General features: G+C 43.0%; 1 protein-coding gene and 1 long non-coding RNA gene across 5 annotated transcripts in view; both read right to left on the bottom strand.

The window, feature by feature from the left end:
• Positions 1-1331, bottom strand: part of LOC135550064 (angiopoietin-1-like) — a 63298-nt gene extending 61967 nt beyond the window's left edge. For both annotated transcript variants that reach the window (XM_064980526.1, XM_064980527.1), the window contains exon 1: positions 384-1331. In XM_064980526.1, the coding sequence (XP_064836598.1) occupies positions 384-818 (435 nt within the window). In that variant the 5' untranslated portion in view covers positions 819-1331. The remainder of the gene's footprint in view (positions 1-383) is intronic.
• Positions 1332-2943: 1612 nt separating this feature from the next.
• Positions 2944-25758, bottom strand: part of LOC135550065 (uncharacterized) — a 78450-nt gene continuing 55635 nt past the window's right edge. For 2 of the 3 annotated variants that reach the window (XR_010457062.1, XR_010457063.1), the window contains exons 3-4: positions 11310-11421; positions 2944-11116 (exon numbers count right to left, since the gene is read on the bottom strand). This is a non-coding gene — a long non-coding RNA (uncharacterized LOC135550065). The remainder of the gene's footprint in view (positions 11117-11309; positions 11422-25758) is intronic. The other variant, XR_010457064.1, reaches the window with a different exon arrangement.

The raw sequence follows: 25758 nt of genomic DNA, 5'->3' as shown, positions 1-25758 counted from the left end.
CAAAGGCTTTTAACCAGATTAATAGGACCCTCGTTCAGTACCGTGGGCTTCTGTATGAGATTTGCTCACAAAGTTTTGCATTTCTCATAATGATCGTTCATCAATGCAAGATCCGCTACCAAGATCTTAAAAACATTAATAAAAGACTCGTAGAACACAGCTCCAGCCAATATGAACACGGATGTATCCCCGACAATGCAGTAAGGACACGAATTAAGACAACCTCAGGAGAACTCAAATTGAAAGCCGGAGAACGTCATTCTCAAACACACATCGCTGTTAAAGGTGTCACGAAACACCAGAAAAATAAAATCTGAAAGTAAACATAAATGAACACCTGTGTTCATCTAAAGTTGTTGACAGTGTGACCATTTCTCGCATACCTTCTGTAGCCACTGAGTGTAGTTCTCCATGACGAGCTCCAGGTGTTGGATCTTCTGGGAAGCGAAGTCCTGTTCCAGGGGTGGAGCGTCTCTCTGCAGCGCATTGGCGCTGTTAAACTGGGTCGCGGCTTTCCCTTGTCTGCATGAATTCCCTCCGCTGCCATCTCCCTCAGGTAGGATAAAGGTGTAGGTGCACTGTCCATGCTGCACTCTGTGGTACCTCCGATTACTGCTGCTACTACTACCACTACTACTTTCACTACTAGTACTACTACTACTACTACTGCTACCCGTGATGCCACCTGTGCTACCCTGTCCTGTGCTGCTGGCGCTGCCATCTGCCCCTTTTCTCTGCTCCACCCCGCCACAGCTTACTGCCACCAGCAGGGCTGCCAAGGATAGCAAGTGGCCGGAAAACTTGTTCCACAACATCATATCAGCCTGGGGGGAAGGTTGAAAAGTAAAGTCCTTGTATCGTTGGATTCTGGATTTTCTTCCGTTTAGCGGTCTTGGGCCAGTATTCCCTTTGGTTGGAGTAGAATTAGAGCACTGTAAGGATCCCAGTCGATGTAGAACATGTGCCTTCCATCCCCATGCTGGACCTCCTACTGTGAGAAGGTCTGGAGGGCATCGCCGGTGTGCTCAAACACACGTACACACACGCGCGTGTAATGGGTTTCTGGAGTGCAATAAGTCCGGTCACAAGTCAGCCAGAAGTCAGTCGTTCAGGGCTCACCACATACACGTGTTGCACCGCGACAGCTTGTGTGTTTATTTAGAGGATCCTTGTTTACACTGTATCAACGCAGCATGTGCATGTATGTCTACATGTGTTGAATTTGAGTGTCAGTGCATACAGATAGTGTCGTCAGACCTCCTCTTGTGTCTCTGCTCTGCTCTTCCTCCTCCGTCTCTGCTCTGGTTTCCCTCTGTGACCAAACGACTGGAGTGAGGCTCACTAAAGAACAGCACCAGGCTTCCAGCACACTCTGAGCCTGCCCCTCACAGAGACTGAAGAGGAATGTGTGTGTATGGACGAGTCTCTCTTGCTCTGTGTGTGTGTGTGTGTGTGTGTGTGTGTGTGTGTGTGTGTGTGTGTGTGTGTGTGTGTGTGTGTGTGTGTGTGTGTGTGTGTGTGTGTGTGTGTGTGTGTGTGTGTGTGTGTGTGTGTGTGTGTGTGTGTGTGTGTGTGTGTGTGTGTGTGTGTGAAGAAAGGGACCCCAGTACAGAGGATGTGCTCAGACTGCGAGGATCGGTTTACAAGCTCTGTGACCTGAGGCTTGTGTGGTAGCCCTGCCCCTGTAAACACTAAGCCTGTTCCCATCTCCCCTGCACTACAGTAAGCAACAGGCAGCACAGGATTCTCACTGTCCATCACTCAACTATATAACACAGGCGTTCACAATGCTGATCACACATGTAGAAGGTTGTATTTCACCTGTTTTTTAGTAAATGTAGTTTTATCCCATTTCGGTGGTAATAGAATTCAATGTTTACATACTTTATCATTTTAAATGAAGTGATATATCATATCTAATGTTCTTTTCTCCTCCCACCAAAAATAGCCACAACATGGTGCAAAACCCTGCGAAAGCTGTCAAAATTCCAATCTGGGAGAGCGCTCTGTGTTTTCAGGAAAACAAAGCCGAAATCCAAGAGTGAGTAGATAGAGGAAGAATGTCTTCATCGGCAGCCAGCGAGGGAAGCCAAGGGAATACTGTGGTGAAAGGCCCAGGGTCAAAAGGTCAAGTCCCTATTATGGACAGTGCCCTGACATCCCTAGGATTCAGGGCAGGCTATGAACAGATACAAATGACCAGGTCCTCATCACTTCACTGTGGTCCAAACCACCCCGATGTGTGTGTTAGATGTGTGTGTATTCTGTCATAGTGGGGGCACAGTGTGGGAGAGGAAGGGTGTGTGAATTAATGCATTGAGGAGACCCAAGATAACAAACCCCCAGAATAACCAAGACTACCAAAGACACAAAGCATGTGCAAACATTTCTGGGAAATCTGGGTACTGTTGACGTACTTTGCTGGCGACTGTTACAAAGTCCAAACGAAGCAGAGAGTCATTGAATGTATTAAATCAAAACTACTTGCACTGCCATGAACATTAGCTTAAATGCCATGCTGTCAAATAAGATATACTATCATACAGTCTGCTGTATACATAGCAGGGTTGAAGGCAGTCAGTTCAGGAAGTAAACTGAAATTACAATTCAATGATTGAAAAAAGGGCATCCATTTTCAACAACCTCTCAATAAATTGAAAAGAAGAAGCCATTTATGTGAGCAACACAAATTTGGGGGGCGATTTTAAGTTCCTGAATTGACTGACGTCAATTTAAATTGAGCTCAACCATGATATATAGGTGGGTATACATCTAAAATCTAATCTAATCAAATCTACTCACATGCTTCGTAAACAACAGGTGTAGACTAATAGTGAAATGTTTACTTATGGGTCCTTCCCAACAACAGAAGAGAGAGAAAAATATAACTAATAAAACATAAAATATTAACACAAGGAATAAATACACAATGAGTACCATAACTTGGCCTTTTGTCCTTTATTCAGATTACGACCTCTCACTTTCTGTTATTTTAAAATGAAATATTCTCCAAAATATCGCTACTTTTTTTAAACAAGCCATAGAAAGTTGGTTGCAATTTCAGTTGAATCCATCAGAAAAGACCGAACAAATATTACAACAACAAATATTATGGTTCAACTCAAATATACTAACTGATAATATACTAATGCCGGCCTGGCATTAAAGACCAAAAGCGGTTAAAAAATTTGTGACAAATTAAAAAGTACACCTGTTTCATTTAAGGACATACAAATAAAAAAAAAGCTGTACCATATAGATTGCAAAATAATAACCGATTCCATGGCACATGGTTTATGAACTGATACACAAAATTACGCCTGAAACAACTCTTGAAAGAGTTTTTCAATTTAAATGATTATACAACATTCTTGCCACCAACAGAATGTTATATATATGGGGTATACAACCATCCCAGCTCTGCAGATACAGAATCATGCTGGGAAGATACAGAATCATTAGATCATCTGTTTTGGTACTGTCCATAATGTAGCTTGTTTTTGGGGTCGTAGGTTCAGGAATGGCTGAAGAATTGCAACCGTTGCCTGGAGCTAACTCTGCAAATAGCACTGCTGGATGATTTAAAAAAGTCATAGTCAATTGATCATAAAATACAACAATACTCTGAGCAAAAATGTTTATCTTAAATGTACAACCTGTAGAAACTATGAGAATAGAAAGGTTCAGAACATTTGTGAAACATCACAGCACAGTTGCAAAATATATGGCAAATAGAAATCAAAACGGGATGGTCTTCAGGGATAGATGGGAGAGGTTGAGGGTAACTGAAGGCTGGGACTGGAAGGTCTTCAGGGATAGATGGGAGGGGTTGAGGGTAGCTGAAGGCTTTGACTGGAAGGTCTTCATAGATAGATGGGAGGGGTTGAGGGTAGCTGAAGGATGGGACTTATAAGAAACAGAAGATAACTATTGTAAAATATACTGTGTCCGTAAAATGTATATAGCATGTATGGAAGTAGAAACCTAAGTGTTGTTGTCCATTAGTTTACTACAATTAGGGGAGGGTTAGGTGAAAATATATTTAAAAATATCTATATACTGTACATACAGGAAAGAGTTAGTGCAAAAAGGGTCTATACAGATAATCCGGGTAGCTATTTTTTAAAACTATTTAACTAACTCTTTAGCAGTCTGATGGCTTGGGGTCTGTTCAGGGTCCAGTCTGTTCCAGACATGGTGAATCGGTACTGCTTGTCAAGTGGTAGCAGAGAGAACAGTTTATGACTTGGGTGGCTGGAGTCCTTAACAATTTCTAGGGCTTTCCTCTGACACCGCCTGGTGTAGAGGTCCTGGATGGCAGTGATGTACTGGGCCGTATGCACTACCCTCTCTAGCGTCTTGTGGTCGGATGCCTAACAGTTGCCATACCAAGAGGTGTAGAACCTTTGAGGATCTGAGGGCCTATGCCGAATCTCTTCAGCCTCCTGAGGGGGAAGAGGCATTGTCGTGATGTGGACACTGAGCAACTTGAAGCTCTCGACCCGCTCCACTGCAACCCCTTCGATGTGGATGGGGGTGTTTGCCCCGCCCTCTGTTTCCTGCACCACATTGCCTGGTCACTGACCTTCTCCTTATAGGCAGTCCCGTTGTCGGTGATCACGCCAACCAACATCATGTCGTCAGCAAATTTGATGATTTTGGAGTCGTGCGCGGCCACGTAGTCGTACTTTGTACTATCAAATTATGAAGCAGAAATACATTGTCATATCAGAAATAGCCTCCTTTCCGCTCATATTGGCATAGTCTGTGCCTTTTCACAACAAGCAGCAGTTGTAAGTCTACAGGAGGAAACACACAAGCTGTTCGTACTTGCAGCATCTTAATTGAGTTGTGTAATCTCACATCTGAATTCTCATAGAAATGTAAACATTGAACATTGAGAAAACAAACGCAGTTTCAAAGCTACAGGACTACAGTCATTTTTTTTTAACTGATGCGGTCCCAAGTAGGTAACACTTTCTTTGACAAAATGTGATAATCGGCTAACTTGTGACAATCAAGCACAGCCTGGATTATGTCCGTTTTTCAAGGCTGCTACACAGCTTTTCTAAATCGGAATCTGGCTCATGTTGTGCTTTTGAAAAATAAAATTAGCAACATTTATTGGTTGTCAGTTGATTTCTTCAATGCATGTGTACATACACAATACAGCTATACATGCAAGACAATTATTACATTGAGACTACTGAGTTGTCTATAGATATCAAGATTGAAAAATGTACAAATTGCGTAAAAAAGTGTGGTTATTCATAGAAGACAAGTCTCAATTGTCATACACTTATTACGTTGTCTCCACATGACCAGATGACAAAACTGTAAATCACATTAGCCTCTTACATAGATAAATAGCACATTATTTTCTTGGGATATTATGAATGAAAGATAACTGTTACAAAAATGCACAAAGTCAGTTTAATTTAACCCAGAGTTATAGCCCGATAGAGACTTAAGCAACGCATTCAGACCCTCTTCAATAGCTTAACACCCTTCGTATATAACAAGGAACATTTGAATGAATTACATGGTTGTGCAATCCTTTCAGAGCTCCACTGTGGTGCTGACACTATGAGGACATAGAAGAGGCTTTAACCCCTAATCCCCAGGTTTGTCATGGCAATGCTGAACCTGCGCCAGCATCCATACCATTCATTGCAAGTGCTAATGCAGGTCATAGCAGTGTATTATTCTCCTGTTTGGAGTTTGGAGTCCAGGGCAGACCTGTCATATTCTGAGTTCCTACTGAAAGACCCACAGTTGAGTCCCCCCATGGTCCCAGGGGACCGTAAAGCATACACACAATGGCTGTGTTAACACTCCTCGGCGTGATGACTTTACTTTTCAAACTTGACGGTTGAGAGGTGAGAAGTAGGGATTGAAGCTGTGTGTGTGTGTGTGTGCGTGCATGCGTGCGTGTCTTGGTGTGAATGGGAGTAGCTATGCGTTTGAGTATATCATAATAATAATAATGGATTGGATTTATATAGTGCCTTTCTACCAACTGAGGTACTTTGAGTGCTTTACATAGTAAAGCTTGCATACTTGCACATTCATCTTCTGCACATCTATCACTCCAGTGTTTAATTGCTCAATTGTAATTACTTCACCACTAAGGCCTATTTATTGCCTTACCTCCCTAATCTTACCCAATTTGCATACATATGTATATAGATTTCTTTCTGTTGTGTTATTGATTGTGCGTTTGTTTATCCCATGTGTAACTCTGTGTTATTGTTTGTTGTCGCACTGCTTTGCTTTAGCTTGGCCAGGTCGCAGTTGTAAATGAGAACTTGTTCTCAACTGGCCGACCTGGTTAAATAAGGGTGGGAAAAAAAGGGGGAACCTCACCTCATCAGTGAGTGTCACCCACCTGGGTAAACACCCCTATTCTTGACCACAGAGAGTCAGGACGCCTGTTTAACATCCCATCCGAAAGGCTGCACCCTGAGCATGGCAGTGTCCCCTTTACTGCCCTGGGGCATTGGGATTCAATCTTAAGACCAGAGGGAAGAGTGTCCCCTACGGGCTCTCCAACAACACATTCAGCAGCATCAGGTCTCCCATCCAGGGACCTACCAGGACCGATTCTGCTTAGCTTCAGCGACAAGCCAGCAGCGGGATGCAAGGTGGTATGCTGAGAGAGGAGAACTGTTCACCTACAATTAAATCCATAGGGGTACATCAACAAGGCCTACATTACAATGAGCTCACAATGTAAGCTCACTTACCAAGATCCTAGAGGCAAAAAAAATATTAAGCGGCTCAATCTCTCACGGATTTCCTTGCAAGGAAGTGCATTTAAAAACGACATAAGAATAGAAGCATACACACTCAACACACCAGAAAGAAAAGACCAGCCGAGAGACAAAGTGGGCGTCTTGTCACAGGTCGGGCCTGCACCATGGATAACATGTCCCCGGACGAGAGATAGTGACTGACAGACAGACAGACCGACCAACATGTTTAGTCTGCCTCCTAGCCCCTTGGATTAATTCCTGCTGCAGCAGATGAATTGACTGATTCTATAAACAGCCTAACATGGCATATGTCTGGAGGGATGATGTCACCGGGGTGAGCCGGCTCAAAGAGTGACACCCCCAAGCCATTAACTCGAGCGGGCTGCCATTCCTAGTTATCCCCTCCACTCTTGAGACCGAACTCAACACCGGCACTGGGCGCTGTCCTCTGTCAAAGCAGACGGTTCTCCCCTTCTATCCACCCCAGATGGCAAAGTTCAGGTCAAGTTTAAAGAAAGGTAAGAAAGTCCCTGCCTGTCAATTTTCACAATACGGTCTTTTATTGTAATTCTTGATTGAGGCATTAGTTCCTCTCATCGTCATCGGCGGTTTCCAGATGTGGCAATGTCACAGGAGGAATGTAAGGTATGAGCAGTGCTGGCAAAAGTATCACATTTTTGGACTTGAGTAAAAGTAAAGATACCTTAGTAGAAAATTGCTCAAGTATAAGTGAAAGTCACCCAGTATCAATCAATTGTATTCATGAAGACCTTTTTACATCAGCCTATGTCACAAAGTGCTATACAGAATCCCAGTCTAAAACCCCAAACAGCAAGCAATGCAGATGTAGAAGCACGGTGGCTAGGAAAAACTCACTAGAAAGGCAGGAACCTAGGAAGAAACCTAGAGAGGAACCAGGCTCTGAGGGGTGGCCAGTCCTCTTCTGGCTGTGCCGGGTGGAAATTATAACAGAACATGGCCAAGATGTTCAAATGTTCATAGATGACCAGCAGGGTCAAATAATAATAATCACAGTGGTTGTAGAGGGTGAAACAGGTCAGCACCTCAAGAGTAAATGTCAGTTGGCTTTTCATAGCCGATCATTCAGAGACAGCAGGTGCGGTAGAGAGAGAGAGTCCAAAACAGGAGGTCCGGGACGAGGTAGCACGTCAGGGTTCCATAGCCGCAGGCAGAACAGGTTCAACTGGAGCAGCAGCAGGTGGACTGGGGTGGACTGGGGGCAGCAGGTGGACTGGGGACAGCAAGGAGTCAGTAGGCCAGGTAGTCCTGAGGCATGGTCCCAGGGCTCAGGTCCTCCGAGAGAAGAGAGAAAAGAGAGAAAGACAGAAATAGTTAGAGGGAGGATACTTAAACTTACACAGGACACCGGATAAGACAGGATAAATACTCCAGATATAACAGACTGATCCTAGCCCTCCGACACAAACTATTGCAGCATAAATACTGGAGGCTGAGACAGGAGGGGTTGGGAGAAACTGTGGCCCTGTCCGACGATACCCCCGGTTTGGGCCAACCAGGCAGGATATAACCCCACCCACTTTGCCAAAGCACAGCCCCCACACCACTAGAGGGATATCTTCAAACCACTAACTTACTACCCTGAGACAAGGCCGAGTATAGCCCACAAAGATCTCCCCACGGCACCAACCGAGGGGGGCGCCAACCCGGACAGGAAGATCACGTCAGTGACTCAACCCACTCAAGTGACGCACCCCTCCTAGGGACGACATGGAAGAGCATCAGTAAGCCAGTGACTCAGCCCCCGTAATAGGGTTAGAGGCAGAAAATACCAGTGAAGAGAGGGGAACCGGCCAGGCAGAGACAGCAAGGGTGGTTCGTTGCTCCAGTGCCTTTCCGTTCACCTTCACACCCCTGGGCCATACTACACTCAATCATAGGACCTACTAAAGAGATGAGTCTTCAATAAAGACTTAAAGGCCGAGACAGAGTCTGCATCTCGCACATGGATAGGCAGACCATTCCATAAAAATGGAGCTCTAGGAGAAAGCGCTGCCTCCAGCTGTTTGCTTAGAAATTCTAGGGACAATAAGGAAGCCTGCGTCTTGTGATCGTAGCGTACATGTAGGTATGTACGGCAGGACCAAATTGGAAAGATAGGTAGGTTTTGTAGGTTAACAGTAAAATCTTGAAACGAGTCCTAGCCTTAACAGGAAGCCAGTGTAGGGAGGCTAGCACTGGAGTAATATGATCAAATGTTTTGGTTGTAGTCAAGATTCTAGCAGCAGTGTTTTGCACTAACTGACTTCTATTTAGTGCTTTATCCGGGTAGCCGGAAAGTAGAGCATTTTGCAGTAGTCTAATCTAGAAGTGACAATAGAATGGAGTAAAAGTCTAAAAGTATTTGGTTTTAAATATACTCCAGTATCAAAAGAAAATATAATTCCTAAAATTAAAAGTAAAAGTATAAATAATTTCAAATTCCTTATATAAAGCAATTACAGATTGCAAGGGCCATTCTCCAACACTCAAACATAATTTACAAATTAATCATGAGTTTAGTGAGTCTGACAGATCAGAGGCAGTAGTGATGACCAGAGATGTTCTCTTGATAAGTATGTAAATTAGACCATTTACCTGTTGTTCTATGCATTCAAAATGTGTAACGTGTACTTTTGGGTGTCAGGGAAAATGTATGGAGTAAAAAGTACATAATTTTCTTTAGAAATGTAGTGAAGCAAAAATGAAAGTTCTCACCTCATGGGTACTTGCCCCTACAGCTAATCAGTTTAGCATTGTTGCTAAAGCAAGCAAAACATTTGAGTAGTCATTCATCTTCAGGGCCAACAAGTTACGAAAGCCTACAGCATTTTGCATGCTAATGCTAACATGCCAATTGAACTATACTTCTTGCTTGTTGCAGCACCTGAACACACAACATCTTCAACAATCTGCAATGTGCTCTGTACACTCACAATACAGACCAAGTACTGTAGCACACTAAAGCACATCTCTGAATACTTCAACTTTTTCAGCATTCATAGCACTCTTTACAAATCAATTTGATCAGGTCTGTCACATAGAATGACCTTATGCAACATGAGCCTGGCTTTTCATTTGCAATCAACAGGTTGCCTGACCCTGCGCACCAACGAACGCGTGAACAAAGAACGTGATCTTCGCTGCTCGTCTGCGAGGCAAGCGGAATTTGGCGCTACTTAGAGATATCTGTCACGTCATACAGATAGCTACCATTTCCTTTGCTCCATAATCTGAAAAACAGAGTTAACACGAAACAACGTGCGCCTGCAGGTCTGCTTTGGTCGGAGAAGGTTCAAGGTGCTTCACTGAAGTGCGGACAATCACTGCATTTCCAGGGTGATTGGCTTTCCAGAGCAAACTTGTTTAGATCCCCTATGGGCCATTAGCTTCTGTAATCGAATGAATCTGGCGTGTACTTAAACAAGTGGTCAATGCTGCTATGCTGTTATCTCGGCAAGCAGAAGGAAGGGAGACCCTTCAGAAGTGTTTATGGAAGATTAGAATCACACTCCTCCATTCTCCCTAACAAGGCAAATAATATCCCCCTAAAGTTTACTTCCATTTTCACACACTGGGCAAAAAACAGTTGAATCATCATGGTTTCCGTGTCATTTAACCCAAAAAATTCAATGTGATGACATTGAAGCAAAGTGGAAAACTGATTGGATTTGCAAAAAGTCACCAACGTAAGGGAATGTCATGGTTTTTATGACCCAACTTTGAACCTAAATCCAATGACAGGAAGACATTTTTGGTTGATTTCACATTGACAACTTATCCAAATGTAAATCAAAACTAAACGTTGAACTGACGTCTGTGCTCAGTGGCCTAAACTAACGCAGACCTATCAAATACACTGGCCATAAAGATGGATTAGAAGATCTCTAAAAATTACACTCTAATAGTCTAGGTCTGCATAAAGAGGACCCCAACCCCATACCTCTGCATTGAGTTAACGTCCCATTTAAGATCCATTGCTCTCTGTCATTAAATGGGGGTGACATTTTGGCTAAGATTCTACTGTAGTAGTGGACTGCATGCACAAAGTGCAACTGCCATCTGCCATCTGCTGAAAGCTGAAACCAGTTGATGTCAACAGACTTACTTTGCCTGTACATTTTTTGTTGTTGATCTAACAAAGAAATCCTAATCGTAGCCGCCTAATTGTAGGATTTCATTCAGTGCCCCTTCAACATCAATTATTTTCCTTTGAATAAATACCTCATCCACTTCATCAATACAATGCGTTTCTTCTGTGCGAGTGTCTACGTAGCCTGCTATTCTTCGTCCCTGGTGTTTGTCAGCCTTCCACAGCACTGTCAAACCTGTAACCCGATCCACTATGGGGAAAAGATAGCAATGCATCAGTAATTAGCCCCAACTCATTTAGCTGGCTACCTGGACCACTGTTTGACACGAGTCATGATGTATGTGCCCGAAAGTCACTGACAGGAAGCCTTTTTGTCATCGTCAGCATTGGCCCGATGACGTACATCAGACAGACGTAGCAAGCCCAGCTATCTTTCTACTTACTCTTCTAATGTCCCCATTGGCCAGCCATGTTTGCACTCTTAATCTCGATTGCAGCCAGCATGCTGCCATTTGTCATGTTGTATTTTCATCTGCGGTAATGGGACTGGTCGCTCTAACATGGGAAAAGAGCATGACATCATCGCACGGTTACTTTCTGGACTCACGTTGCCTGTGGAATCAACAACACATATCAAGTCAAAGTGTGTGTGTGTGTGTGTGTGTGTGTGTGTGTGTGTGTGTGTGTGTGTGTGTGTGTGTGTGTGTGTGTGTGTGTGTGTGTGTGTGTGTGTGTGTGTGTGTGTGTGTGTGTGTGTGTGTGTGTGTGTGTGTGTGAATGAGATCACCCACGTGAGAGCAATAAATGTGTTCACCTATGGTACTTTGTCTTTCGTCTATTCCATCATTATCCAACCGTTCCTGACTCAAATGTTGTTGCCTATCAGGTTCACTTACTGGGATGTAAAAGCACCAAAGTGGTGCTGAAACATGATAGTCACACGCAATTAGCCACAGATAGAGTTTGTGTGTGTGTTCATCCTCTTCTAGTTAACCCTTGCCTTGGTTTTCTTGACAGTGCTGGCCTGTGTTTTCATGACACACAGGATGATACATCAAACCCCTGAGATTAATGGGGATAGAGATGGGTACTTGCAGTACACTTCCCTTCTCTGGCTCCCAACGCATGAAGGATGGAAGTAGAGAATCTGATAAGGCCTAAACAGGGCAGAGTCTGTTTCTCTGTCCACCTATCCGTTCCAGCCATCGCCTGTTGGTGGGCTGTTTGCAGATATCATGAGGTATGATGCAGCCAACACCAGACAGAGCAGTTTTTTTTATTCTGTCACCATGGTAGTATTTTAATGGAGGGAATGGGAGTCCAATAATGTTCACAATGTAAACAATGTAAAAAAGAAACGTCCCTTTTTCAGGACCCTGTCTTTCAAAGATAACTAGTAAAAATCCAAATAACTTCACAGATCTTCATTGTAAAGGGTTTAAACACTGTTTCCCATGCTTGTTCAATGGACCACAAACAAGTAATGAACATGCACCTGTGGAGCGGTCGTTAAGACACTAACAGCTTACAGACTGTAGGCAATTAAGGTCACAGTTATGAAAACTTAGGACACTAAAGAGGCCTTTCTACTGACTCTGAAAAACACCAAAAGAAAGATGCCCAGGGTTCCTGCCCATCTGTGTGAACGTGCCTTAGGCATGCTGCAAGGAGGCATGAGGACTGCAGATGTGGCCAGGGCAATAAATTGCAATGTCCGTGCTGTAAGACACCTAAGACAGTGCTACAGGGAGACAGGATGGACAGCTGATGTCCTCGCAGTGGCAGACCACGTGTAACAACACCTGCACAGGATCGGTACATCCGAACATTACTCCTGCGGGACAGGTACAGGATGGCAACAATACCTACCTGAGTTATACCAAGAACGCACAATCCCTCCATCAGTGCTCAGACTGTCCACAATAGGCTGAGAGAGGCTGGACTAAAGGCTTGAAGGCCTGTTGTAAGGCAGACATCACCATCAACAACGTCGCCTATGGGCACAAACCCACCGTCGCTGGACCAGACAAGAAAAAAAAGTGCTCTTCACTGACGAGTCGCAGTTTTGTCTCACCAGGGGTGATGGTCCGATTTACGTTTATCATCGAAGGAATGAGCGTTACACCGAGGCCTGTACTCTGGAGCGGAATCGATTTGGAGGTGGAGGGTCCGTTGTGGTGTGGGGCAGTGTGTCACAGCATCATTGGACTGAGCTTGTGCGTTACAGGGAAGACTTCCTCCTCCCTCATATGGTATCCTTCCTGCAGGCTCATCCTGACATGACCCTCCAGCAATGCCACCAGCCATACTGCTCGTTTTGTGCAGGATTTCATGCAAGACAGGACTGTCAGTGTTCTGCCATTGCCAGCGAAGAGCCCGGATCTCAATCCCATTGAGCACGTCTGGGACCTGTTGGATCGGAGGGTGAGAGCTAGTGCCGTTCCCCCCCAGAAATGTCTGGGAACTTGCAGGTGCCTTGGGGGAAGAGTGGAGTAACATCTCACAGCCAGAACTCGCAAATCTGGTGCAGTCCATGATAGAGGAGATGTACTGCAGTACTTAATGCAGCTGGTGGCCACACCAGATACCGACTGTTACTTTTGATTTTGACCAGGGGACACATCATTCCATTTCTGTTCGTCACATGTCTGTGTAACTTGTTCAGTTTATGTCTCGGTTGTTGAGTCTTGTTATGTTCATACAAATATTTACACATGTTAAGTCTGCTGAAAATAAAGTTGACAGTGAGAGGACATGTCTTTTTATTTTATTGTCAGGACACGTACAATATGAGGACTCATGTACAACAGCTGAATCTAACTTGTGCTTGATGTAACAACTATCCAGGTCACGTTGCTGTAGATCTGTTTGGCTCTGATGAAAACACATCTTCTACTTTGATAGATAATGTACTTCTTGTAGCAAAGCCAAAGAAGACGCTCATTCACAATTCATTCTATTAACACTATGTAAGATGTTCCAGCCTTGTTTTCTCATGTGATTAAATGTTTCTATGATATTCATCTTCTGGAGTTTTTATGTTGTTGTTCATCAATATACTTTTATTTGAAATGCCGCGAGTTTAGCCTTCCCGAAACATTAATTTACAAAGCCTGTCATTTATGATAATATAGTTCACATCTGTGCACATGTCTCATGTCTTGTTTAACAAAACGACATGCAAAAGGAAGAAAATGGGGACATTTAGACAATTTTACATAAACACAAAAATAGCAGTAAATCAATCCCTTTTCACTAGTGAACTGAAACATTGCCTGTGTATGAAACAAAGGCCAACACACCTGTGGAGCGACTTGTAATCCAGCTAGATAAATGCTCACCACAACCTACTGTTTTATATCATGTTTTATGGACTGGAAATGTAAATATTTGCTCTCTGGACAAAATGGCAACCGACATGTATGGCAACCAAGTCCCATGTGACCCATAAAATTAAAGCCAGCCCCCCTTTCATGTTTTCAGACACAAAAGTGGAATGATGAATCCTGTATCCATTTACAGTTGACTTACTTTACAAAGCCTTTACAAAGTCACCCCCACCTGCTTTTGAATGGCTCACTGTAGAAACATTGAAATTGTGAAGCAATAGTCCGGAAATGAGGGTAATGGAAAGATTCTTTAAACGTTTTTGCGGTAAATTAGAGAGAAATACAGGCACATATCAGGTAATACAATGCAAATGAATATATAGGTAAAGTGGAACTCATTGTTATAATATAATATTTAGTTGCTTACACAATAAAGGTGGAAAACGTATTGGGCTTGGCTCACATCCGCTCACTCTCACATGCCAAAATAAAGAAACCCTTGGCTCTATTGGTATACATTTGGCTATGAGATGCACAAATGACTTATTCATAAGGTTTTCATTAAAAATGTAACAAATTATTTCATAAAATGTACATGTATTAACTACCAAGATGTCCTCACCACAATAGTCGATTTGTTTCTATTTCTCTCCCTGTATCTAGATCTAAATCCAGAGTAGCACCTGCAGAGACTATGGCCCTCCACTCTCCTATTCCCCCTGCCCGGATATTTTCCATCCACTGGCACCAGACCTGCGAATTCCTGTGTGATATTAGAGATAGCTACTGGTCTAATAATAGTACCCAGTTAGATAGCCATGTACAGGGGGACAGGTGGAGTAGGCCCTAAAAGGCTGACTGGCTGGCACGTCGGATTGTTTCAATGGCATGCCTTTATTTGATGCCTACTGCAGAAAATGATTAGTGTCACACTGTTATGTCAGGAGACTTCACCTACACCTGTGTGTGGGTGTGTGTGTGAGACTAGATTTGATTGGACATGCCCTAACTAAAATGTATCAATCCCGACCAAAAATGTCCATCAGTTATAATCCGCATAATAATTCACATTTCCTGTTGCTGCAGGATTATTTTCCTGCCGAAGCAAACTGGCTCAAACTGGGATTCTACACCTGTACTGTTATCATCTGAGGTTCATTGAGCTCTGAAAGTTCCATTGCATTGACTGTGCTTTTTGTCAGTTGATGTAACATTGAACCAATCTACCCAGGTAGCCCTACAAACCTGCACCGGTCAATGTGAGCTATCATGGACACTTCCTCGATCTGTTTTGACATCTCCTCCACGTCTCTTCAATTCGATTGTGCATTCTTGCAGTTAACTCTGAGTAATTTGATTGTATCGCTTTCGTTCTCACTTTCTCTTCACCAGATCGATGACCCGTCCTGTAATAGACCTGACCAGGTTTTCGAGAAAATAAAGCTCTAGTGTTTAATGCCAAATAAGCCACAAATCTGAAGCCACAGTGTAATAATGGAGACAAACCTCACTCTGAACCTCAAGCTGCTCGAAGCACACTTGAACTGGATCTGTACAAGCAAAAGCTGATCTGCCTCGAAAAGGACATGTACTTCTCAGAAAAGCACACAGAAAGTGTAAAAGCAACCCAAGATTAGCAACATTAAAGAAACATTCAATTGCTGAGATAAATTGTGCTCAGCAGAATCCAAATGAAGCTCTCTTGCACCGAATTATCTTCTTGTACTCATGTGAAGTGGTGGCCACCTATTGAAGCTCTGATAGTACAACACTGATAGTCTGAGAACCTCTGCCAAGCGTGGGACTATGCCAAACTGTGATGTTTTCAAATGCATTTAGGAGAGATATGGCATGAGCTTATTCTATGATAAGACCTTCATGAAAAAAAAGCCTAGATACGGTATGACCACATCTCTACGTGTACTCCTAAATCTCTTTGCCAAGAAGCCAAAGTCATTATTTTTTATCTCTTGTTGCGAGGTTAAGTTTAGGCTTCTTTAAGATTGTGTGCGGGTTGTGTAATGTCAAAGCAATATAAATAAATGCTGTAACACACTGCTGACAGCAGCACTCCCTTAGGTTGACAAGACTTTCTGATTATGGGAGACTTTTATGGGACCCCAACTAAAAATGATGAGAAGAAGATGGCGGACATTGAGCCCAAGTGTACCATAAGTCCAGCATTTCCACATAGGGAAGTCAGAGCTGCTTTCTCTTAGTCCCTGAATATGGAAAGGGTCTGTAAAGGATCATTGTGTCATGGTTGGCGACGCGTGCATCACTGATCTGAAACACAATGAGGTGACAGAGTTTAGCGAGGACCTTAAACACTTTTCTGATGTAGGGCCATAAGCTCCATATTACACAGGAAAATAATAAAACAGTCAGCTCGATGTGTCTTCAGCCAACAGCAAGTTATCCTCCTTTTGATACGAGGGGGATCACCTGTCAGGAACACTGACCGTGGCACAAACCAGACCCACTATCCCCCACCACACTTTGCTTTACGATGTGAAGTAACTTTAGTACGTGGAAAAAGGCCATTTCGGGGTGTTAGATTCTTCACATATTGACTAAAAATGAATCCCCTAATTTCACCATCGAAGCACATTTATTATTGACTTTGATCTATGTCATTTCTGTTTACGTGGTTGCTAATTTGCACTCATCAATTTCATGTCAAGTCTTTAGGCTGGAAAGTGGAGGACAAGAATAAGCTTGGTCACGCTAAGTATATGTTTACTGTGAGACTGTCACATCAAATAAAACCAGAAGTGTTCCAATGGTTTACATCACGTCACTTTGTTGTATGGGTCAGGAGGCCAACGATAAACACAATCAATGGAGCTCCCTCTCTCTCTGTGCCTCAGGATAGGCGTGTAAGGGCGTCAGTGGTTCTTTGAGTGTATGTCTATGTACTTGTCATGCACTGAAGTCACTATTAGCTCGTAGAAAAATAATAGAACTAAATTCCATAAAGGGGAGCCGAAAGCACCAGCACATGGTGTGCAACCTTTCTGACCCAGAGTTTGACCAGCTTGCTGACTGTGGTGGTTCTGTTTGTTGATTCTAGTTTTTTAACAGTTTACAGACTGGGGACCGGTCATGCAGTGTCGTTTCCCCGTTTTCACAGATGGGCAGACGGCGGGCACGGCTAGCGCACATTCTCTGCTCGTTCAACCGTGTCTGAGTGACAGCCATCCGACGCTCTGTACTGAGTGAAGCCCATGTGTACTTAACATGGAAAACATTTGACAAAGCCAGAAGTGTGGATTCCAACTTCAATATGCTCTTTATGAGTAATTACCCTGGGTTGTTGTAATCAGTCTGTTACAATGATCTTATAAATGAAGACAGCTATCCATGAATAACATTCAGTAGCATGTTACAACTGGCATTTTTATTCCCATGTGAAGTCAAATTCAAGATCCTGTTTAGGTGAAGTGGTAATGCAGTAGGCAGCATATGGTTGTGTGGATTTGTGAATATTGACGATGGAGGTGAGTTAATCATTAAAAAAAACGTTCCAAGCAGATCATTTCAATGCACTGTGTACTTTCATCGTGACTTTATCAGACTTCCTTGTCAAAGATGTGATTAGAAGCCAGCAAACTTGATGTAAAACACGTCAATCGGTTTCAGATGGAAATAAGATGATTGAGAGGAAAATATTAGAAATGTAGCCAGAGACTGAGTGTGATTTTATGGACAGTGTTTCGGCATTTTTTTTCTTGTTCAAGGCTTTGGCATGCCGTACCTCAGGTTGTGTAACGGCGTTCTTCTTTTGTTGAAAGAGAGTCGGACCGAAATGCAGCGTGTAGGTTACTCATGTTTAATAGTGAAACAAACAAAACAAACTATACATTAATTAACAAATAAATACAAAACAACAAACGGAACGTGAAACCTATTACAGCCTGACTGGTGAAACTAACACAGAGACAGGAACAATCACCCACGAAATGCAAAGCGAAAACCAGGCTACCTAAATACGGTTCCCAATCAGAGACAACGAGAATCACCTGACTGATTGAGAACCGCCTCAGGCAGCCAAACCTATTAAACACACACACACCCCTAATCAGCTACAATCCCAAATACTACAAACCCCAATAAGAAACTACAATACATAATAAACCCATGTCACACCCTGGTCTGACTAACTAATAAACTAAAACACAAAATACTAAGACCAAGGCGTGACAGGTTGTGGGCAGGCAAAAAAAATACAGCATTAACAGTATTGTGATAAATAAAGTGAACAGCAAGGATTTCATAGTCAGCCAAAACCATAATCTGGCCATGTGTGTCACCATCACAAACATATGTCTCCATGTTGGCAATGGTCTTCTCCTGGGTGTAAAGGTGGTGTTGTGGTGCCTTTGAAGGAAATGTAAACGATGTATTGAAACTTTTACTAAAATACATTGTTGCCATGGAACATGACTTACCATAATGGAACATGGCAGCCATTTTGTTTTCGCTAACTACACAACCGTCTGGGGTGTCAATGTTCTGAAAACAGTTGATACAATAACTGCAACAAGGGGTAATCTCAAACCTCCAACTTCCTTGTTTGTTTTTGAGTAGCAATGGAAGTTGCTGTGCTGAAAGTTATGGCCTTTGGAGCCACAGGTAATGTCTCCCAAAATACAATGTTCATAAAAGGGTTGAAAGGTCGTTACTACAACGTTTCTCTGTTTATCACTTCCAAGCTTGAGTTGGGTTTAAAAACACATAGTTATATTTGATGTGAAGGTAACACTCCAATTCTCCTGGAATGTCAAAAATGATACTGAAGGTCCATGGATCGTGAGGCAAGGGGCCAGTATTGAGAAGGTCGAAGGTAATGTTGAAGCTCACTCTGTGCCAAGTTTGCGTTAAAATAAAACCCTGTTACAAACAAAATTAACCAAGAACATTTTGTGAACCCATCACAAGCTGTTGAAAATATTATATTTGATGAAACATTGTGCAGAAGCGTGTGGTTTACTGATCTAGGTCCATATCTTAATTTCAATAATTAATTATCCAACCACACAGCACAAGACAAGTCTTTCAGAAGATGCAATCGTGCCAGAGATACTATTTTGTGTCAGATATACTTTTTCATGCCAAAGAGATACTATTGCCCAATTTGAATATAATGAACAGCGGACGTGCGCAAAACGAAAACGTGTATATCATCTATAGCTTGTCTATAACATCACACCATATTGAGCATTTCATACTCCGTTGGACACTTGCCAGCCTTTCAACACTTCATCCAACTCCTGATGCTCTTAACATGCTAGCTCTTTTTTCTTCCTGTCCTGCCATGGTGAGGGAGAGTGGGAGAGGTCTTGCGCTAAGCACCTTCATATGCTGTGAGCCCCGTTGCCAAGTTAGCTCTCAACACATGGAGAACGGCCCAGAACGATGAGCTCCTCTGGACCAGAGTCCGGGTTCGTCTGTCACTGCCACTTTCCCCGTTAGCCCTGAAGAGGAGGACAATGGGTGAAGGCAAGAGCCACACCTGACTGTATGACACAGTGGCTCCACCGAGGTCCCCATATGACATGTGCTGAACTCAGCAGGCGGCGTGACAGGTAGGCGGGTCGACAGACTCTGAGAATAAGCTGACACTTTCTTTGGCAATGCCACATAAGGGACATCACAGGAGATGATAAATCAACCGTATTTCTACCCCCGTCCTTCCCGCCACAGTGATATGTTCTTGATTACAGTATTAAAGTGCTCTTGGGGGGATTACAACACTAAATAGACATAAATCCAGGTCAGAACAAACTGTCAGCGCTATCTAAAAGGGTCTAAATGGCCGACTCAAACCCTACGTGTAGCTTCGGAGGAATTCGGCATCTAGCTCGCCCAGGAGGGGCCTGACGTGGAGACGTACAGTGTGGTCGAAATTATTTTCTACTTGTAAATATTACTTGTTAAAAAGAAATCTCTTTCTCTGAGCTATTTTATTAGTATTTCATAATATAATTTCCCCATTTATTTGAGTATACAATATAGCTCAGTATTTTAATTATTTATTTTATACAGTCATTATTACTTATCTTTATCGAAGCTGTCAATAATTTAGGCTTCTACTTTGTTGTCTGATCACCAAAATGGCATTTGACCATTGTATTGAGAACATGGTTATTTTTTAAATTTCATTTTTTTTATTCAACATTTATTTAACTATAGGCAAGTCAATTAAGAACAAATGTGTATTTACAACGATGGACTATCCTCATAATAAGCGATTGGAAAGAGCCCAAACCGAAATATGTGGCAAAAGAAAAGGAAAGCCTTCCACATCTCAGATTCCAGGTCTTGCATTATGAATCCACGTTCATTAGTGGGAAATTGGCGTGCTTGGTTAGCATTGTGCAAGGTGAAATCTATCTGTACAAATGACTTAAGGACACAAGTGGAAGGTTAAGAATGTAGGTGACAGAGAGAGGTGAAAATCTAAGAATTGTATTTTCATTGAACATGTATTCTAAACTCCCTCCACTGGTTATTTGGTTACTATACTTTTCATGTATATTATGTAGTTGGTTTTGTTTAGGCACCAGGTCCAACCAATAACCTAGTTTAACCGCATGGATGTAGTATCACATATCTTCCATGCTGTGCACACTGGCATTTTCTGGCACACGGGCATTTTCCTCTTCATGCCACAAATAACTAGTGATTGCCACATGCAGAAGAACAATATTAAATCATTGATGTAGGACTGTCTGTACTCCAACATGAATATCTAAAGAGATAAAAAAGAAACCCTTCAGGTTAATGTAAGGTACATGTAATAGATCTGTAAAATAACAGTTATAGTGAAATATCGGGCCACGATTAGCACATTGGGGACCTAGATCTATGAGACCTTAGATTCAAACGTTTATGAACGTTCTTTATACTCCAGTAGCGTAACATTGTCCAACGGAGCCATGGGGGGAAAGGTTAAGGGCAAACAGATAAAGAGCAATAGGGAGGATAGGGCTGATGAAAGCAGCACCAATATATAACAAGGCTAGCCAAGGGCCACAAGCCCTAATAATAACCCTGACAACAAGATTACCAGCTGTGAGGGTGTGAGAGAGAAATGGAACAGCACAGCCAGGTGTGTGTGTGTGTGTGTGGTTATTTAGTGAAGTACGCAAAGTGCGCCAAGTAAGCCAAGAATAGTAAGTCAGGCTGAGCAATGGAAACACTGTATTTATATTTGAACGGAAATAGAATGCTAAATCTAATACTAAGTTCTAAATATATGGTTGTAATTCAAATCCTTTAGAGTTCTTTCACAGAGGTAGAATGCATTTGCCTTCTACACCTGGTGTCACGCCTGTCACACTGGTATGAAGGATTTTGGAGAGAGGCGCAGGAATACAAAATAGGGGGTTTTAATACACCCAAAACAAACACGTATACAAAAACACGGGGCTGCAGAAAAGAGGGAGGTGGCAGAAGTCGTAAACAACGGACATGGGAACAATAACCGACAAGGACAGAGGGAACCGAGGGCACATACAGTGGGGCAAAAAAGTATTTAGTCAGCCACCAATTGTGCAAGTTCTCCCACTTAAAAAGATGAGAGAGGCCTGTAATCTTGATCATGGGTACACTTCAACTATGACAGACAAAATGAGGAAGGATTGTAGGATTTTTAATGAATTTATTTGCAAATTATGGTGGAAAATAAGTATTTGGTCAATAATAAAAGTTTGTCTCAATACTTTGTTATATACCCTTAGTTGGCAATGACAGAGGTCAAACGTTTTCTGTAAGTCTTCACAAGGTTTGCACACACTGTTGCTGGTATTTTGGCCCATTCCTCCATGCAGATCTCCTCTAGAGCAGTGATGTTTTGAGGCTGTTGCTGGGCAACACAGACTTTCAACTCCCTCCAAAGATTTTTATGGGATTGAGATCTGGAGACTGATTAGGCCACTCCAGGACCTTTAAATGCTTCTTACGAAGCCACTCCTTCGTTGCCTGGGCTGTGTGTTTGGGATCATTGTCATGCTGAAAGACCCAGCCACGTTTCATCTTCAATGCCCTTGCTGATGGAAGGAGGTTTTCACTCAAAATCTCACGATACATGGCCCCATTCATTCTTTCCTTTACACGGATCAGTCGTCCTGGTCCCTTTGCAGAAAAACAGCCCCAAAGCATGATGTTTCCACCCCCATGCTTCACAGTAGGTATGGTGTTCTTTGGGTGCAACTCAGCATTCTTTGTCCTCCGAACACAACGAGTTGAGTTTTTACCAAAAAGTTATATTTTGGTTTCATCTGACCATATGACATTCTAGCAATCTTCTTCTGGATCATCTAAATGCTCTCTAGCATACTTCAGACAGGCCTGGACATGTACTGGCTTAAGCAGGGGGACACGTCTGGCACGGCAGGATTTGAGTCCCTGGCGGCGTAGTATGTTACTGATGGTAGGCTTTGTTACTTTGGTCCCAGTTCTCTGCAGGTCATTCACTAGGTCCCCCCGTGTGGTTCTGGAATTTTTGCTCACCGTTCTTGTGATCATTTTGACCCCACGGCGTCAGATCTTGCATGGAGCCTCAGATTGAGGGAAATTATCAGTGGTCTTGTATGTCTTCCATTTCCTAATAATTGCTCCCACAGTTGATTTCTTCAAACCAAGCTGCTTACCTTTTGCAGATTCAGTCTTCCCAGCCTGGTGCAGGTCTACAATTTTGTTTCTGCTGTCCTTTGACAGTTCTTTGGTCTTGGCCATAGTGGAGTTTGGAGTGTGACTGTTTGAGGTTGTGGACAGGTGTCTTTTATACTGATCACAAGTTCAAACAGGTGCCATTAATACAGGTAACGAGTGGAGGACAGAGGAACCAGAAAGGTCTGTGAGAGTCAGAAATCGTGCTTGTTTGTAGGTGACCAAATACTTATTTTCCACCATAATTTGCAAATAAATAAATTAAAAATCCTACAATGTGGTTGATGATAATGAATCCCGTTCAGTGAAGCCTCGAAAGCCGGTGACGTAGACCTCCGAAACTGGTGAACAGAATGGGCATCAGTCCCGGGGGGATCCGTGACAATGCCCTGATCTGTTTCATCTGTCCTTGTGCTTGTCTACACCCCCCTCCAGGTGTCGCTCATCTTCCCATTATCCCCTGGGTACTTATACCTGTGTTCTCTGTTTGTCTGTTGCCAGTTTGTCTTGTTTGTCAAGTCAACCAGGGTTTTGTCTCAGCTCTTGCTTTTCCCTAGTCTCTCTTTCTCTCACCCTCCTGGCTTTGACCCTTGCCTGTCCTGACTACTCTGCCTGCCCCTGACCCCGAGCCTGCCTGCTGTCCTGTACCTTTGCCCTTACTCTGGATTATCAACCCCTGCCTGCCTTGACCTGTCGTTTGCCTGCCTCTGTTGCTGTAATAAACATTGTTACTTCAACACAGTCTGCATTTGGATCTTACTTGAAACCTGATAGTATGAACTGGCCATAACTGACCCAGCATGCTTCGCCGTCTGATGGAAGGGTTCCAGGACGTGGCCAAACGTCACAACCTAGAAAAATATGGGGATAGGTAAAAGGAAGATGAAGGAGAAGGTGTTGAGGGAGCTGAGCCTGACTATAGAAGCGAAGCTCACTGAGGCAGTGTGGAAAGAGAGGTAGGAGATGAGGAAGGACAAAGAAAGCGGGATTCGAGTGAGGGCAGAACTGAGAAGCGATATAAACGGAGTGAGAATGAAGAGGATAGCATGCCAGGGGAGAGGGAGAGGGATGGAGTGGCGGAAGGTGGAGGAAAAAGTGAGAGAGGAGGCGTAGGGGAGAGGTGGGCAGTAGTGATAATGTACAGGAGAACGAGAAAAAGACCAGTCAAGACAGTAACTCTGCCCCTGAGGCCTCCATCATACAAGAAGGGAAAGAAAAGAAGCGTGCTCACCAGGTGGTTCTCCACCAAATGGTGATCAGGAGAAATGAAACACCAAACTATTCTATTGACAGAAATATTACCCCACTCCTCATTTTGGTTGAATTAAGTTCAGATGTTCATTACAAAAAGAATACTGTGTATGTACTGTATAATGTCTCTACTATAAATGGTCATGCGTACGGCGGCTCCTTTTCTTCTCACGTCGAAACAGTACCACTAACAAACAAACAGCATCGCTGCTCAGGAGTCAGTTACATTGGCAGAGCATGTCAGTTTATGTATCTGGTTGAGAGAATGCAAACAAGATGTTCCTATAAACCAGACTTGTGATGGTTTCTGTAAGCCCCAGCAGATTAAGGAGACCGAGAGGCTGAGCACATCGGAGAGTTGGGCACCAACGTTTATTCTCAGTAGCAGAGCTTGGGGGCTGTAATTTGTATGTGTGTGTGTCTGCACATTTGTGCATTTATGTGTGTGTGTGTGTACATGTTGAGGAGGGGCCAATGAACCTTAATAAATTTGCCTTATTTTTCTTGTTGGCTACTCTGCTCTCCCCCCATTTGGCAACAGGGTCGTAGGATGGCAGTTGTTGACTGAAGTACATTAGGATGAGTACTGAAGCCCCAGCTGAATGCTACTTCACAAACACTAACATCTCTCTCTTCACTTTCTAGATAGAGGAGTTGATGACGCCGAAGACATTAGTTATTTACGTTGACAAACAGGTAACTGACCAAATAAAGGAAACACTTGAGGAAATGAGGCATATAAAGCATTTTGAAAGCAGGTGATTCCACACAGGTGTGGTTCCTGATTTAATGAAGCAATTAAAAGATACCATCATGCTTAAGGTCATGTATAAAAATGCCCAGTTGCCCATTATTTTTGCTACCATGGCTAGTAGAAGAAATTTAATTGACTTCGAAAGATGGGTCTCAATTGAGCATAGGGGGTTTAAATGGTGTGTATGTGTGTGTGTGTCTTAGTCACAAGGTCTCAACCCAATTGAACACTTATGGGAGTGTTCTGGAACGGTGCCTGAGACAGGGTTTTCCCCCACCATCAACAAAACACTAAATTAGGGTGTTTCAACCCTCCAATAGCGTTTCAGACTCTATGCCAAGGTGCATTGAAGCTGTCCTGGCAGCTTGAGGTGGCACTCTGCCCTATTAAAACACTTTATTTTGATGTTTATTTTTATTTTGGCAGTTACCTGTACATTTAATATATCATCTAAATTACATGTTGAAATACTATAGTAATGGATTCATTGATATAGGTACCACTCATATCTGTGTTGTGTCTATGGCAATGTTTTTGCCAGAGGATCACATGGAAGGCTTTCTAAGACTGCTTTAGGCCTGTGTGTGTGTATTAGCCCGCATTAGCATTGTGGCTAACACCCTCTTGTGATATCACCACAGCTTTCCTTTCACCCTCTACAACGAGATAAACACCCCACTGAAATCAAACTTCTGCCTGGAAACACTGAACTGTGACCCAGTGATGTCTCAGCCAACTATTTGGCGCCTTGGTTTGGTAAGGATATACAATGTTAGTGGCTCTATATATAGCTCTTCCGGCTGCTGTACAGTATCATCCAGTTTGATCACAGCGTGAGGTAATCTTTTAGGTGGATTAATGTTTATAGAGAAAATGTTTGTC

Source organism: Oncorhynchus masou, chromosome 12, assembly GCF_036934945.1.
Source record: "Oncorhynchus masou masou isolate Uvic2021 chromosome 12, UVic_Omas_1.1, whole genome shotgun sequence".
Taxonomy (NCBI): Eukaryota; Metazoa; Chordata; class Actinopteri; order Salmoniformes; family Salmonidae; genus Oncorhynchus; species Oncorhynchus masou.
This window is presented reverse-complemented; position numbering and strand designations above follow the sequence as displayed.